Consider the following 16,775-nt stretch of genomic DNA (forward strand, 5'->3'; position numbering starts at 1 on the left):
GATCAGAGATTGATGGGACCCGGGACAAACTCCACAAGCAGTTCTCACAAACACAAAGTCAATCCTTTCAGGCAAACTGAATTTTCTTTGGCCACAATGCGGCGCATGGACCCCCTCGTAGGCAGGTCCACAAGTGGCTCTCTTGTTGATCCCCTGAAATGTCCCTTCATTCTTGCACATATGGGTTTTCTACGGATCAGGCTATGGATGGGATGGGGATCTGGGGGATCTCCCATGAACCACAGTGGTATCTGCATCTTCTCACACAACCCCAAAGCTTGTTTACAGAAAGCAGCATTGTGTTCATTGGGACTGCTGCTGCCCCTTTGAAGGAAAGCTGTCACAATGCCTGGATGAAAACCTTCTAGTCCTTGCAGGCCTACGTCCTTGTATTCAGGTGTGTGAGCAATGAGGAGTACTTACTGAACCACCCTCATTCATGTTTATGAAGTATGACCGTAGCACAGGGGTGCACAACTGATTTTGACAGAGGGCCGAAAGTACCTTACATGATGGCTATAGTGGGCCAAAAAGTAAATGTGGGTGAGGCGGTAGGCGCGGTGGGGCATGGTGTGGCAGGAGGCTTTTTCAACCCCCAATTTTTATTAAACACTATGCCCCATAGCCCCCACCCTCAAGCAAACACATGCCCCATGGCTCCCACCCCCAAACACTATGCCCCATGACACCCACCCCTCATGCAAACACTATGCCCCAAGGCACCAACCCCTCAAACAAACACTATGCCCCATGGCCCCCACCCCTCATGCAAACACTGTGCCCCAAGACACCCACCCCTCAAGCAAACACTATGCCTCAAGACACCCACCCCTCATGCAAACACTATGCCTCAAGACACCTACCCCTCATGCAAACACTATGCCCCAAGACAGCCACCCCTCATGCAAACACTATGCCCCAAGACACCCACCCCTCAAGCAAACACTATGCCCCAAGACACCCACCCCTCATGCAAACACTATGCCCCATGCCACCAAGCATGCACCATGCATATATACTCACACAGACCCCAACCCCCCACCCCTGCATACAAACTAACAAGTATACACCATGCACCCATACAGACCCGAACCCCCACCCCCCCAACTCAGCACGCAAACTCACAAGCATACACCATGCAGCCATACAAACTCGAGCCCCCCAACTCAGCACACAAACTCACAAGCATACACCATGGCCCCATACAGACCCGAACCCCCCACCCACAACTCAGCACACAAACCCACAAGCATACACCATGCACCCATACAGACCCGAACCCCCCACCCCCAACTCAGCACACAAACCTACAAGCATACACCATGCACCCATACAAACTCGAGCCCCCCCCAACTCAGCACACAAACCACAAGCAAACACCATGCACCCATACAGACCCGAACCTCCCACCCCAACTCACCAAACAAACTCACAAGCATGCACGCATACAGACCCGGACCCCCCACATTTCAACATACACTGAACGTGCACACAACAACAACAAACATTCAGGCAGACCCGACCCCACTCACTCCCCCCCCCCACCCCCACCCTCCCAGCATCCCAACATACACTGCACTTGCACACAAACACATTCAGGCAGACCAGACCCCACCACCCCCCCACATCTCAACATACACTGCACTTGCACACCAACACATTCAGGCAGACCTGACACTCACCCCACCCCCGCATCTCAACATAAACTGAACTTGCACACAAACACAACCATTCAGGCAGACACGACACACACCCCACACCCGCATCTAAACATGCACTTTCATACAACAACAAACATTCAGGCAGACCCGACACACACCCCCGTCCGCATCTCAACACACAATCCACTTGCACACAAACACATTCAGGCAGACCCGACACACACCCCACCCCCGCATCTCAACATACACTGCACTTGCACACAAACACATTCAAGCAGACCCGACACACACCCCACCCCCGCATCTCAACATACACTGCACTTGCACACAAACACATTCAAGCAGACCCGACACACACCCCACCCCGCATTTCAACATACACTGCAGACATACAAATACACCCATACACACCCGACACACACCCCACCTCCGCATCTCAACATACAATGCAGACATACAAATACAAACACACCCATACACACCCGACACACACCCCACCTCCGCATCTCAACATACAATGCAGACATACAAATACAAACACACCCATACACACCCGACACACACCCCCACCTCAGCATCTCAACATATATACAAAAACAAAAAACACAGTCAGGACGGAGCCGAGACAGACACACACACAAACATACAGCCCCCCCACCATTTACTTACCCAGACGTGCCGGAACGCTGGCGAGGTTTCTGGCACTGCCCAAATCGTTTTGTGTTGGGTGCACCCGGGTGCACAGATGTAGAAATATACCCAACCCAAAACGATTTTTAGAAATGGAGGGACAGATGCAAAACAAGAGCCTCTTGCTTTGCATCTGTCCCTCCATTTTTAAACATCGTTTTTCCCCGGCTTTTACCCGGGCCGCCAGAGAGAGACACAGTATGGATGGAACAAAGGGCCATCCGTACTGCCTCTCTTCTGTGCGGCCGTGGAGGGTGTGGGGGGGCTCAGCCCCGACTTCATTCTGCCGGGGCGTGGGGGCGGGGGGAGGGCCCCGCAGCCCCCCTACTCTGCACCCCTGCCAGGGCAGATTAGGTCACCGAGTCCCAGCTTCCCTCGGCAGCATACACACACACTACATGACTCACGGCCCGGCAAGGAAAACAAAGACTTTCTTAATGGAGGGCGACCTTTGCTGCTTGGGCCGCCTTCCATTAGGAAAGTCTTCAACCCTGCCGGGCCGCATCCAGCAGCGCCGTATGTTGTGTCCCCATGCCCTAGCACAAGCCTCTCTGCACTGGACCTGTCTGAACACCGGGCCCAGTGCAAGTTTGGCTATGCTATGATTGGTGATTTATAACGCGCTTAATACCCAGAAGTTTCGGGATCGAACCTGTGTTGCTCCGTGTCGTCTTGCTTCCAAGGTTGCCCCTGAGCTATCCTCTCGAGGTTGCAGCCTGTTGGGGGTCTCTGGGTGCCCCCGCTGCGTGCCCGCGAGCCCCAGCATGCACAGATGGGACACCAACACGTCTGCACGCTTCGGGCTCCCCGGTCGCTCTGTCGCGGCCGGGAACGCCCCGTTTATTTAAGGCGCACGCGGCGACGTGCAACGTCACGCCGCCGCGTGCGTATCCCCTCACGGGGCAACGCCACACTCCTCCTTTTTCGGGGAGGAACAATAACAACAAAACACATCAAACATATTACTACCCATACTGGCATGTACAACTCGCAAGCCCCAGGCCCCCATTTATTAACAGCCTCCCGGATCCCCTTCACTCCGGAGCCCAGTCAATCGGCCCCAGCACATAGTCTCCGAGGTAGGCAGGTTTCCCTCGCCCAGCCCTCTGGGGGTACCTCCCACCTACCTCAGTTGCCGGACTCCCGGCCGCCCCGGTGTCTCGTGCTGATGACCCCACGAATTCCCCCCGGGGGGTGTCTTCATCCGGGAGGACCGTCTCATCCGGGTCAGGCGGGAGTTCAGTCCGAGAGTCCCCCAGTTTCTTGAAGAAACTCACGTTCCGGGTGACGGCCGACTTCCCATCCGAGGCCGTCACCATCGACCCCTTCACCGCCACTACGTCCAGCGGCTCGGGCTCATATGGAAGCGAGAGTTTCCCATGGGGATGCCGGTTCCTAATCAACACTTCGTCGCCCGGTTCCAGCCGCTGCGGACGAAGGCCCCTCCGTAGATTCTCCTGACTGGTCCTTGCCAGCCGCTCCGCTTCCACCCGTTGGTCGTCTATTACACCGGGTACTTTCTCCTGCACCTCCGGGAGGAGACCTCGGGGGCACCTGCGGAACAGAGCCTCAGCCGGGGCCACCCCAGTTGAAGCATGTGGGGTAGTGCGGTACACTCTTAGGAACTGGTATAGCGCCCGCTGGAGAGGCTGACCTTGTCCCTGAGCTATCCGGAACGTCTTGTTTAATGTCCTCATCAGCCTCTCTGCGTCCCCGTTCGCGCGGGGCCACAACGGGGACACCTTCCGGTGGGCCACTCCGCAGCTCTCGAGGAATTCCGAGAACCTCGCGCTCTGGAATGGGGATCCATTGTCCGAGCACAGGGTCACAGGGAACCCATGGGTGGCAAAGATCTTCTCCACAGCGCCCACCACGTGCTCGAATGCCACCGACTCAACGAATTCCACCTCCGGGTATCGCGAGTACTCATCGACGATGGCTAGGAAATGAGTACCCACGGCCGTGGATCCGAAGTCCGCATGCACAACTTCCCATGGGCGGGTCCCCCGTGGCATTACCTCGATCTCGGGCTCCCGTTGTACTGGGGAAGCCGCCTGGCACCATACACAGGCCGCTACGAAGTTGTCCACCTTCTTCTCCAGCTCGGGGAACCACACCTTCAGCCTCAACCTCGCCTTCGTTTTGGCGGCCCCTTGGTGTCCCTGGTGCGCCAGGTTGATGACTTCGTGGACCTTGGAGCCCGGCACCACCAGGCGATCACCCCGCAGCAACAGACCCGACTCCGTGAAGGACAGTTCATCCCTCACCTTCCAGAGTTGCTCGAGGGTCACCTTGGCCTCCTGCGTGCGCCCGGCCACCAACTCCAGCACGGTCTTCCAGGACCCCGATTGCATCGAGCTTCGCAGGATGCGGAAGCATTCGTCATTGGCTGCTGCGGTCTCCAGTTCGGGGAGCGGCATCGCATTGGGGGTAGCACTCTCGACCACCATGCTCACGTGATCATCGGCCTCCTCAGCGCACGACTCTTGGGCGGGCCCGTCCCTGCCCACCGGATGCCTGGACAGGTAGTCCGCCGCATTGTTGGCCCCTGGCCTGTAGATAAGGTTAACGCCATATTCTAGGAGGGCCAGCATCCATCGCTCGATCCTGGCTGGTGGTTTGGAGGAGGATCCGGCCATGATTGGGATCAGTGGTTTGTGGTCTGTTACCACTGTCACAGGTCTCCCCAGCACATATAGCCGGAAATGCCGGCAGCCCCACAGAACCGCCAGGGCCTCTCGCTCAATCTGAGAGTACCTCTGCTCGGTTTCGGAGAGGGCCTTGCTCGCATAGGCCACGGGCTTCATTCCTCCGTCTCTGCTCACCTGGGTGAGGACCGCCCCAAGGCCAAACGGGCTGGCGTCCACAACAATCTCCGACTCCAAGGCAGGGTCAAAGAAAGCCACGGTGTCCTCCGCTGTTAGTGCACCTTTGATGTCCTCGAATGCCGCCTGTTCTAACGGGCCCCACTGCCAGATAGTGTCCTTTTTCGTCAGAGCCCTCAGAGGTTCCGACCTCGAGGCGAGATTCTTGATGAATCGCCCGCAGTACGTCACCATTCCGAGGAAGCTCCGCACCTCTGATGCGGACTCAGGGGGTCGTGCTGCCTTGATGTCTTGAACCTTCTTGGGGTCAGGAGACACCCCGCCCTCCTTGAAGATGAAGCCGAAAAACTCAATGGTCGGGCGGAGGAACTCACACTTGTCCTTGTGGAGGGTGAGCCCCAGCGATTGCAGCCTCTCGAGAGTCCTGGCTAGGCGTTTCAGGTGGTCTGATTCAGTCCTCGCAAAAACCAGAATGTCGTCGCTAATGTTCAGGACGCCCTCCAGGTCTGCGAGAGCGCCTCGGATTAAGTTCTGAAACACCTCAGCTGCAGACGACACTCCAAAGCTCAGACGCTTGTACCTGTAGAGTCCCCTGTGGGTGGTGAAAGTCGTTATATAACGGGACTCTGGGTGGAGAACAACCTGGTGATACCCAGCCCGTAAGTCTAACTTCGAGAAGAAACGGGCCCCTTGCACTTCCGCAATGATGTCATCAATCGTCGGGGTCAGGTGTCGTTCTCTCCTGATAGCCTTGTTGGGCAACCGCATGTCCACACAGATTCGGACAGAGTCCGGTTGTTTAGGTTTCCTCGCCACGACAATGGGGGATACCCAGGGTGTGGGGCCCTCCACCTTTTCAATTACGTCCAGGTTCACCAGGTTATCGAGTTCCTTGTCCACCTGGTCCCTTAGATGGAATGGGATCCGCCTGTGCTTCAGGGCTATGGGCTGTACCGACTCGTCGATGTGGAGCCTCACGGGTTCGCCGTTCATCCTCCCGATCCCTTTGAAGATGTCAGCATACTTGTCGAGCAGGTCGTTGATGTCCTCCAAGTATACTGAATAGGCGAAGCTGACTATACCAAGGGCCTCCGCTGCCGCACAGCTGAGCAGGGTGTTGCTGCTCACCGGAGTCACATAGAAGCGGGCCCTGATCTTCGACCCGTCGTGTTCCACCTTGGCAACGAACACCCCATCGAGTGGCAAGGGCTCCCGCCCACCAAATGCGAAGATACGGGCCCTTGGTGTCGCCAGTCTCGGGGCTGGGTCGAGCGCAGCATAATGTCCTCTCGCCATGACATTTACAGAGGCTCCCGTGTCGACTAGCACAGGGACTGGCGAGCAGTTAACCTCCACGACACACCTCGGCTGTCTTCTGCTCCTTCCCTTGAGGACCTCCATGCTGGAGACGAAGAAGATGTTCTCCTCATCCTCCTCCTCCTCCACTTCTTCTTCCGCCGGGGCCTCCTCTGGTTCCACCTGTTCCACCTGAGCTACCCTCGGCGGGCGGTACTGCCGCGGGGCCCACAGACGGGGCTGCCCTCTCGGGATAAGTACAGGCAGAGTCGCCCTGCACACCCTCGAGAAGTGGTCAGGCACCCCACAGCGTCCACAAACTTTTCCTTTGGCCATGCACTCCGAGGAGTGGGGGAGATCATATCCGCATTTCTGGCACGATTCTACCGGCTTCCCCGCTCTGTCTCTGGGAGGTATACCGGGTTTTCGCACCCCTCTGCCGCCCCGCCAGATGGCGCACACCTCCTCCGGTTTCGCCGGGCGGGAACCGGCCTCCATTTTGTTGGCTCGAGCTTCCGCCACCTCATGGCACCTCCCGAGCTCCAGAATCCTGGCCAGAGTGAGTCCGGGCTCTCTTAGGACTTGTCGCCTCAGCTTGCCTGACGAGCACGCCTGGATCAGCATGGTCCTTATCATGTCCTCCGCATCCCCCCACGCACACCCTTGTGACAGGCGGCGCAGGCGGCCATAGAAAGTGTCAAGCGTCTCCTCTTCCTTCTGTTTGGCCGACAGCATGACGAACCTTTCAAAGTCCACGTTGGCAAGGGGGATGAAATGCGCCAGGAGGGCTGCTTTGGCCTGATCATATGTGTTACCCGCTGGAGTCAAAGATTCAAAGATCTCCTGCACAGTCACCCCTGCGGAGTATAGCATTGTGGCCACCATGCTGTCGTCGTCCGTGACTTGGGCGGCCCGAAAGTACATATCTAGCCTTGCGATCCATCTCCTCCATCGTGGCCCTAGGCTGGATGGAGGGCCCGTAGCATCAAACTCCGGAATTGGCTGCAAGGCCGCTTGCGCCCTGGCTTGGGCCATGGCCAGGGGTGGTGGTTGGACTGGAGGGGGGGGTGCACCCACCAGTTGTACAGGCAGTCCAGACGTCGTCGAGCGTGGGATGTGCTGTGGGGGGTTCTGCTGGAACAGGTCTGTTAGATCTTCATCCTGCGACTCCTCCGAAGCCGTGGCCGTCGCACCCTCCAGGGCACCAGGATCACTCCTAGGCGCAAGCGCACAGGCACCCTTGTTCCAATTCTAAGGGCCGCAACTTGCACCACTCCCCACACTGCCACCACCCACGTGATGATGAAAGGGTTGAAGGAGAGTACCTCAAGGCGCCTGGTGTCCACGTGGGCCGCAGAAGCTGGAGCGTCATCCCCCACGTGATGATGATGAAGGGGTTGAAGAGGGTCCTGAAGAGGATCCGTGAACCAAAGTCTCCAAAAATTGAGCTATAAAAGGAATGGGCTGAGAAGGCCCAGCCACCTCAGTCCATCTCCCAGCTACAACACGACGTCACCGCCTGAAAATTCACCAAAATGACAAAATCTTGGCATGGGCCTGCAGGTTGTACTGCCTGCAGTCAGTTGATCCAAAAATTAGGTTTGGATTGTCTTCCTGCTCCAAACCGGAGCCGTTAGAAGACTCTCCACCTCGTGGGCAAAATGGCCGCCAGCCGCGTGTGGTCCGCGGCCTCGGCGTGATGCGAAACATCCACGGATGCTTCACTCGAAATGAAAAATTACTCCGGGATTGCGCTCACCGCCGGGCCCGGGCATCCGACACTCGTCGCCACTGTTGGGGGTCTCTGGGTGCCCCCGCTGCGTGCCCGCGAGCCCCAGCATGCACAGATGGGACACCAACACGTCTGCACGCTTCGGGCTCCCCGGTCGCTCTGTCGCGGCCGGGAACGCCCCGTTTATTTAAGGCGCACGCGGCGACGTGCAACGTCACGCCGCCGCGTGCGTATCCCCTCACGGGGCAACGCCACACAGCCCATTGCTGCGCTATGTTTTAGCTATTTTTGTTATAGCCTGCCTTGTTATCTTTCAATTAAGCAATGTATTCTAATGTAGATCAGCAGCATTGTCATGGTGTGCTTGGCCTGCCTACACTCTCGATCTTCGTGTACCAACGATAAACGTTAGAAGATAGTACACAGCATATAAGGACCTCAGGATATTGGCCTGGTGGAAATATTGTTGCGCTGTTTGTCAAAGGAAACATACCACTCAAAAAACCACCATTACAAAGTTATTTACAACATTCACTGACCCTGTTGTTGCCAGTCTGGTCCTTGTAGTACACCCAGTTCAGGGAGTCGTCGAACCTGTATTGCACGCTATACTTCGTCATCCATTCGTCAGCGTCGCAGCGGCCCTGGGTCAGGATCCCGGAAATGACCTTCAGTTGCTTCAAGTCAACCTGCAGCCACTGGCTGCCGTCTTGAAATTTGGAAAGCCACGCACACCTGCCAAGAACAGAGAACAACTTACCGGAGTAAGTCCCCAGAAAACAAGGCAGGTGGACAAACAGCTGTTTGTGTGTGTGCGGTGTACTTAAATGTGTATTATCACCTGCCCAAATGAGCGACTTGTTCTAAATGGCCACAGAAGTGGTTGTTGGCCGCGAGTTTTCAGAAAGGAGTCAAATTTAGCATACACCGACTACGTATGATTTATGAGGCGAAAGGAGTCATTATGGGACAGAGGACTGAAATGCGTATAGCCCATACATATTTTTCATGTAAACATTCATTACAGTGGTACAAAAAACTGGCCGGGTTTTACTATTTTAGGGGGTTCACTGAAATTAACTCCCTATACGTATTTTTTTTCTCATTCAGGAATATTCATTGCAGATATATTAAAAACCTGCCTAAAATTGTCCTCTTCTGTATGTGGAGTATTGCAGGAGATGTATACTGTCCTGTAACCACAAGCGAAGCTACGCTGTAACTACTAAGCTGAGCTGCGGCATGTAACCACTATGCTCTCCACCTTCTTTGTAACCTGCAAGTCTCTACTTTGTAACAGCGCCACGATGCCCAAGGGCTGCTGTGCGCTCTATGAATGCTAATAAATAAATAAATAAAGACAGGATCGTATTAGAGTTTTCCTTAAAACAGTTTCAGGGTTTTGGAATCCTTATATTGACAAATGAATCATTTGAAAATCTAATACAAAATAATGGCCTTTGAAATTGAATATTTTCACTTAAACCCGGGGCCATGCGGGTTTTCTACAAATTCTGTGGGGCCGATTCACAAAAATGTTTTTAGGCGTAAGTCAGTAATGGTGGAATTGTTGATAGGATAGTAAGGCCTTTCAGGCAGCTGATACGTGGATTATCAACTTTTCAAACATTTTAAATACTATATATCAATACATCCATCCCTAGAAAATGTGGGGGCTGAGTCCACAGGCTACTTGAAATATTCATACACTTTTCCTAATGTTGTGCCATTTTAAAGCATATGTTGGGTTAGCTAGATTACAAGTATAATGTGTTCTAGATGTGTTTTAAAGCGTGTGTGCATTCATGAGTAAGCTCAGTTTGGTTTAGCTGACTTTCCGAGTTTGGCGTTGCATACATTAACCCAAATACTAATCCCAGCACTTGATTTATTCAAAAGCTATTTTTTGATAGGCGGAAAGAGCCCACTGGCCGGTATTAGCATAACTGACCTAAAAACATTTGACCTAAAATATTTGATAACATTTTTGTTGTTCGGTCAAATGTAATTAAATATATATGGGGGTGGGTAAGAGCATAGATTAGGTTGAGGGGAAATGTGGGGGTGTTGTGGGGGTCTACCCCGCATTTTAGACCAAAAATAAGGTCAAATAAATTCAATCAAATGTAATTAGGTCAAATGTTTTAGGGCAAATATAGACCCAAACCCACTGGCCAACTGAGAACCCTTGGGAAACACCCAGAGATAATACAGAGCATTTAGCAATGTGCAGGAGTCATGCACATTTCTCTAGTACTATTTTTGAGATGGACATGCAAAATAAAAAAGCATGTGTGGGGTAAAAATAAAATTTGAAGTGTAATACGGGGGCTAGTGATAAAAGTACAAGGCCAGTAAGGGTCGAATGAGTTAGAATCCATTTTTTACAGGTGCACGTTAAGGGGGGAAAATTAACAAAGTTATATTTACGGTACATTTTATAGTTTGCCATGTTGCACAAGAACAGTTAATACCGCAGACTGCTCAATTGAGGGTATCTACTGTCTACTGTCTTTTAAAACTCGTACTGCTGTGTCTTTATGCGCCTTGAAGCCTGCGGTTTTTAGGCACGATAGAAATAAATAAAGAATGCCTCCTCACTTCTGCAGTATGCAAGGACAAGCTTCATAAGACAAATGTTCTCCGGTGCGTCCTCTCTCTAAACAATGATGCCTTTGTACCAAGTTCTTCAACTTCGTATCTTCCAGTATTTAGTTTGGCCTTTTGGTCACTCCATGAAATGTAAGATCGATACATTAAAATATGGATTCTTACCCAAAGCCTTGGCCATTAAGTCTTGCTTTGTTCGGCGTCCACGAAGAATACCACCCCGTGTACTGCTCCTGATTGGCACAACTGATCTGCTCTGCGCTCACAGCCCCAGACTCGAAACCAAGGGGCTTGTGGAAAGGACACTCTATAAGGAAACAAACAGAGCATTAGAACATGGACAGGAACTTGCAATTTAGTTTTAGGGAATGGAATCTTGACACTTGTTCCAAATAGAATAGTCCCCCACTTTGTTACCTCCCATCCTGGCACGTTTCCAGAGAAATCTCCCTATGTTTTGTTGTATGTACTATGCTCTGCTTTCGTGCCAACTATGATCCGAAACAAGTAAACTGGGATTACGGGTAGGGGGAGATGGTATGTGAGGAGTGGCACACAACTTGTAAGTGTAGTTTGGGTATTAACCCACCCAATGACATCCCCTGGCCTTGCTAATCCCTATGGCTTTTCCAACTCACTACCCAATCCAAAATATACCCTCCTGTGATTTCTTTGAGCTTTCTCTCTTACACACTACCATCAAACATTCTGCATAGGGTCTGCCAGTTTTATTTCTACGCAGGCTTCTGAGAGTTAATAGCTTGATTGTGGCTATAAATGAGCTCCTGGTGTAATAAAACCATCTTAACCAAGCACGCCTTCGGTCACTTGATTTAGATGAAATGTGTGTGTGTCCTCACATCTGTTCCTTGCACTAAAGTCCTGTTAAAAATAAGCATTGACGATTCCAAGATGACCGCCGTTCTGGGAACACTGTTAGAAAGTGCTCTCCAGCCCCTACTGCCTCAAAAGTGGAAAAAGATAAGCTAAATCTCCTCCCCAGGCAAGATTCGGCACCCACTAAGAAGCAAAGGTAGAAGCCTACCTCTGGAATCGAAGCCGGGAGCCAGTAGGAGCAGGAACCGCATAGGGCGGCGAGCCGTCAAGAAGAGAGCGGGCTGGCTGGAGATCTTCAGTGCAGCGGCGGCCACAGTGTGTATGGGCTGGGGAGCATGCAAGAGAGCGGAGTGAGACCACCCCTGACCGCTGCCAGACCCTGTGTGGAGGAGTCACAGTAGCCTGAAGGACGTAGCCGGAGCACCAAGGCAGAGAAGACGCAGTGGAGAGAGAGCACCAGTAGGAGCGGCCTGGAGATCAGATCTCAGGAGGAGGAGCTGGCTGGCCGGCCCAGGAAGCGCATCCAGGAGCAGGAAGAAGGGTGAGCCCCTGCCAAACGCGCAGGGGCCAGATTGGTGATTTCAACCGGCGTTGCAGTGGGCAGAAGTGCAGTGGTCTCCCCCATTGGGTTACAGGAGCAGTGACAAGAGGAGCCGACCGGGCGAGTGAGAGTGAACAAGCAGCAGGAAGGCTACCCGAGAGGGGCAAGAGTTGTACGACGGGCCAGGGAACATGCTACAGGACACACAGTGAGCAGTGGCCCAGATCCCCCTCAGACCCCTGATAAACACAGCCAACCATCACTCCCGCATTCAGCTGGTGCCCGGAGGACATTTCGGAGGCAGCAAACCTAGAAGGGGGGGCACAGCAATCCATACGAGAAGGTCTGCATCCCCATGGTCATAAGCGGACCTACTCAATGGGGACCAGACCGAGACCGGCAAAAGGGCCACATGGAAACTTGGGTTAAAGCAGGGGGCAACAAAGAAGAATCTGAGCCCCTCAGCATAACAAAGACAAGGCAGCAGGAGCTGCAAGGGGTGTATGGAGGATCAATAAGTCTCTGCTCAAAGAAAGGGGAAGGCCTAGAAAAGCAGGCTCAGCGGCCCATCGGCCCCCTCGTCCAGCTCATATTTTTCCAGTAGGGACTACATCAGGGGGCAAGGAACTACAGCATGGTCCTATAAAAGCTGAGGGCCAAGGGAAAATCCAACTGCAGCAGATATGCAGCTACCCACCCGGGAAGGGAGAGGGAGGCAGGAACCCTCCCTTAACAGGTGATATATAGCAAATAAAAGCACCAGGAATCACCCTGAAGAAAGCTACTACTCCCAACTCTGGCACAAAAAGGCACGCCAAAAGCCTAAGAGGGGAGTCAACAGAGCAAGAGCCCCAATGAAGAGGGAAGCGACAAATAAGAAGTGGCGAAGGGGGTTAGGTGACGCCCAGACCGGCAAAACCGACACCCAAGAATAAGGACGATGTAAAAAACAGAGGGAAGGAGGCCCAGGCCCCGGCGAAAGGGTACTAGATGGATTACAAGGGGCAAATTCAGAAACTGGAAGAAGGACGGAGGAGCTCTGCAGGAGGCGGAAATTGGCGAAGACATAGTGAGGAAGACCCACCCCCCACCCCCCATGAGAGGAAAGCCAGGGGAAACGGGGTAACCTAAAGATTCAGTGAACAATGCTTCCAGAGCTTTGGAGACAGAATGGCGACCATGATGGAGAGGCAGCTAGAAAAGATGAAAGAGGATCTGCCAGGGGAAATAAAAGAAATCAAAAGCGAGTTGCACGGCATTGAGGCAAGAGTGGACACCAATGAGAGAGCACTACAGGAAGTGGCCAAGGACAACCGTAAAATGGAGGAAATGATGGAGCAACTGGCCAGAGCCATGTACAAGCTTGAGCTCCAGGCGGAGGATCTAGAAAAGGAATCCCTGAGGACGAACATTCATACAAAAGCACTACCGGAATCGGTAGGAGACGCAGACTTACAGCAAACCGTTGAACAAATATTTGCATCCCTCTTAGACCTGTCGAACCTGGAGGAGATACAGGTGGATAGGGTGCATAGAGTGGGCACAAAGCATAATAAACCGGGAGCTAGACCTATGAGACGTGCTGGCAGCATTGCACAAGTACAAACCGAAAGAAAATATTCTAAAGGCGGCCAGACAGTCCGATGACCTTCAATACAATGGCGCAGCGGTATACCTTTATCAAGACCTATCTCAAACAACGCTAAACAAAAGAAGGCAGATGCGCCGGTGGTACAAGAACTGGTCAAACGCAACAAGAGGTACAAGTGGACCTTTCTTTTTGGCCTCCAGTTTGAGGTCGACGGTAGGCAGAGGAGCGTCACAACGGTTGAAGAAGGCGCAGAGGCTCTGGGAATCGAGGCAGAAGCTATGAGCACGGAGGGCCTGGCTCCCATGAAGGGCCTCATGAAAAGGAAAGCTTGGGAATGGTCAAAGCAGGAGTCAAGGAAGAGGCAGAGGAATAAGCGGGGTCCACGAGGCCAGAGGTTCCTGGACAAAGACATGCCGCAAGAACCAGACCCAGCGGACAAGTACCCCCATGATCAAAGATAACAGCAAAGTCATGGTCTCAGCAAAAGTTCCTGGGGAGGGGGCTACACTCGGACAAGCAAAAAATTAGGCGGTGGTGGTGGTGGGGGAACATTCTTGATAATCCTATGGGTCAGGGAAGACCAGCACAAGGGGTTACTCGGGGAGCAATGGTGCTCAACACACCAATAGGAAAGTCGGGATGGGCCAGAGGCTGGTTGAGTCCACCCAGTAGGGGATATGAGGTAAGGGGAGAAGCCTGGTTCGGATTCAAGTCTGGAAGGGGGGATCACTCCTCCCCTGAGAGGAAAGGGTCGTGGCTTCTCACATATCAATGGTTACGGAAACAACAATAAAGTCCTCTCATTGACTATCAGGGGGTTAAATACCCCACTTAAAAGGAAAAAAACGAGACCAATTCCTTGCAAGGGAGGCCCCAGACATAATAGCTCTGCAAGAAACCCATCTAGAAGAAAGGGATAAAAACAGGCTCAGGATTAGGGGATATAGCAGAATCCAGCAAGCCAACAGTCTGATTAAGGAAGCAGGCACGTTAATAGCATTGAGAAACAATCTAGATCTCAAAATAACGGACGTCAGAAGGGACAACAGCAGCAGGTACGTGGCGATAATTTGCCAGGGAGGTGGGGAGTTTCTAACAGTAGCCTTGCTGTATGCCCCGAACGCGGGGCAAGACCACTACATACAGAAAATGGTTCAAAAGCTTGAAGGGTTTGTCAGAGGGAATATAATCCTAGTGGGGGACTTTAAGCTTTCCTGGGACCCTGGGAGGGATAAAAGCGCAACAACCTTCACCACACAAATATGGCCTTCCAAGGAATTAAAGGGGATGATGGATATTCTTGCACTGGTGGACACATGGAGGGCAAAGAGGGGGAAGCAAGTGGGTACACGTTCTATTACCACCTGCACAGATCAGCCCCCAGGATCAACTACACATGGGTTTCACGCCTTCTGTTGGGAACAGTGAGGGATGTGGAAGCGGGGGTCATCACGCTGTCATACCACGCTCCCATCACTGTTGTACTCACTATGCACAGTCGCACAGTAGCACAGTAGGCTTATGGAAGTAGAGGTATCCGGCACAAGTCTTTAGGAACCATGTCCTTAGGGATGAACTGAGGGGAGAGATCAACCAATACTTCCAAATAAATGAGACTAAGGGGGTGGACCCAAGAATTATTTGGGACGCCTTTAAAGCCACAATTCGGGGCAAGGTTATAGGGGAAAAAAAACAAACGGGAGAGGGAGCTGAGGCAATTGGAGAGGGACTTGGAAGATAAACCTAAGACGCTCACTCTCAAAATGGCGACTAAGCCCACGAGAGTGGTGCAGAAAGAATACAGGGCGGTGAGAGGCCAGTTAGATACGCTAATAACAAGCAGAGCGGAAAGGGCACTTGTGCATCTAAAACAGAAATACTACGCAAGGGGCAATAAAGTGGAGAGACTGCTGGCTAGGATGCTCAGAGTGGAGGAAAAAGAGGACATCCTAAAAATAAGGACCGCTGGGGGGATGAAAGATCAGATATTGACTCTATCAAGAGGGAATTCACAGATTTCTATGGCAAGGTGTATGGGTCAGAAAACCCAGAGGGGATAGCACTGGAGGAATATCTAGATGGATAACAAGGATAACAACTTGAGAAAGGGAGATACTAGAGAAAGAGATATCCAGAGAAGAGGTGACTAGAGCGATAGCCTCACTCCCCCATAACAAAGCCCCGGGCCCTGCGGCTTCTCAACTGAATTTTATAAAGACTACACAGAGACACTGGCCACGCGATTAGCAGCACTATTTAACAGATTTGGGAAGGATGGGGGAATAATACTGTCAATGGTGGAGATGAAAGTGATACTTTTGCCAAAACAAGGGAAGGACCAGACTCAGTGTGGCTCATATAGGCCAATTGCTCTTAGAAACACAGACGCCGAGATATACATGAAGATCTTGGCGACCCGTTGGATTATCTCCTCGCCAGGCTGATTGATCCCAACCCACCGGGTTTCATTCGGGGATGACAGACCGTCGACAATATAAGGAGGGTAGCACGTATCGAGAAGGTGAACAAAAAGCATACAGCATCCTTGGTAGTGGCGATGGACACTGAAAAAGCATTTGATAGAGTCGAGGGGCAATCCCTTTTTGGTACACTATGCAAGATTGGACTGGGGGAGGCCTTTATTTCAAAGATTGCGGACAATTACAAAACACCATCCCTGTGGCTACTGATTAATGGCGAGCTGTCTGAGCCGGTAAAAGTCTCAAGGGGCATGAAGCAGGGGTGTCCGCTATTCCACTCTTGTACGCCATATACCTGGACCCCATCCAAAGTAGAATTTGTTACGCTCACCTGGTATCCACAGGGAAGCCACCCAGCTGGGTTACTCGCTGGTATGCTTCTCAGCTTTGCCCTGATGTGGTCTGCGGGAAAGGTTCTGGCTTGTGGTAGAATTAGGCGTGCTCTCCGCCTGCCTTCTTTGCAGGGGTGCGTTGTCTTTCATGGGCGAGTGCGGTCCAGTTACTTCACTGAC

The 16,775-nt window shown here is 52.5% G+C and overlaps 1 protein-coding gene across 3 annotated transcripts in view; it reads right to left on the minus strand.

Moving 5' to 3' along the window:
• The window catches only part of RS1 (retinoschisin 1), a 181,674-nt gene that overhangs the window by 42,182 nt on the left and 122,717 nt on the right, over positions 1–16,775 (minus strand). For all 3 annotated transcript variants that reach the window (XM_069636854.1, XM_069636853.1, XM_069636851.1), the window contains 2 exons: positions 10,980–11,121; positions 8,744–8,939 (listed from right to left, as the gene is read on the minus strand). In XM_069636854.1, the coding sequence (XP_069492955.1) occupies positions 8,744–8,939; positions 10,980–11,121 (338 nt within the window). The remainder of the gene's footprint in view (positions 1–8,743; positions 8,940–10,979; positions 11,122–16,775) is intronic.

This window comes from Ambystoma mexicanum, chromosome 7p (assembly GCF_040938575.1).
Source record: "Ambystoma mexicanum isolate Mex_15411 chromosome 7p, UKY_AmexF1_1, whole genome shotgun sequence".
NCBI lineage: Eukaryota > Metazoa > Chordata > Amphibia > Caudata > Ambystomatidae > Ambystoma > Ambystoma mexicanum.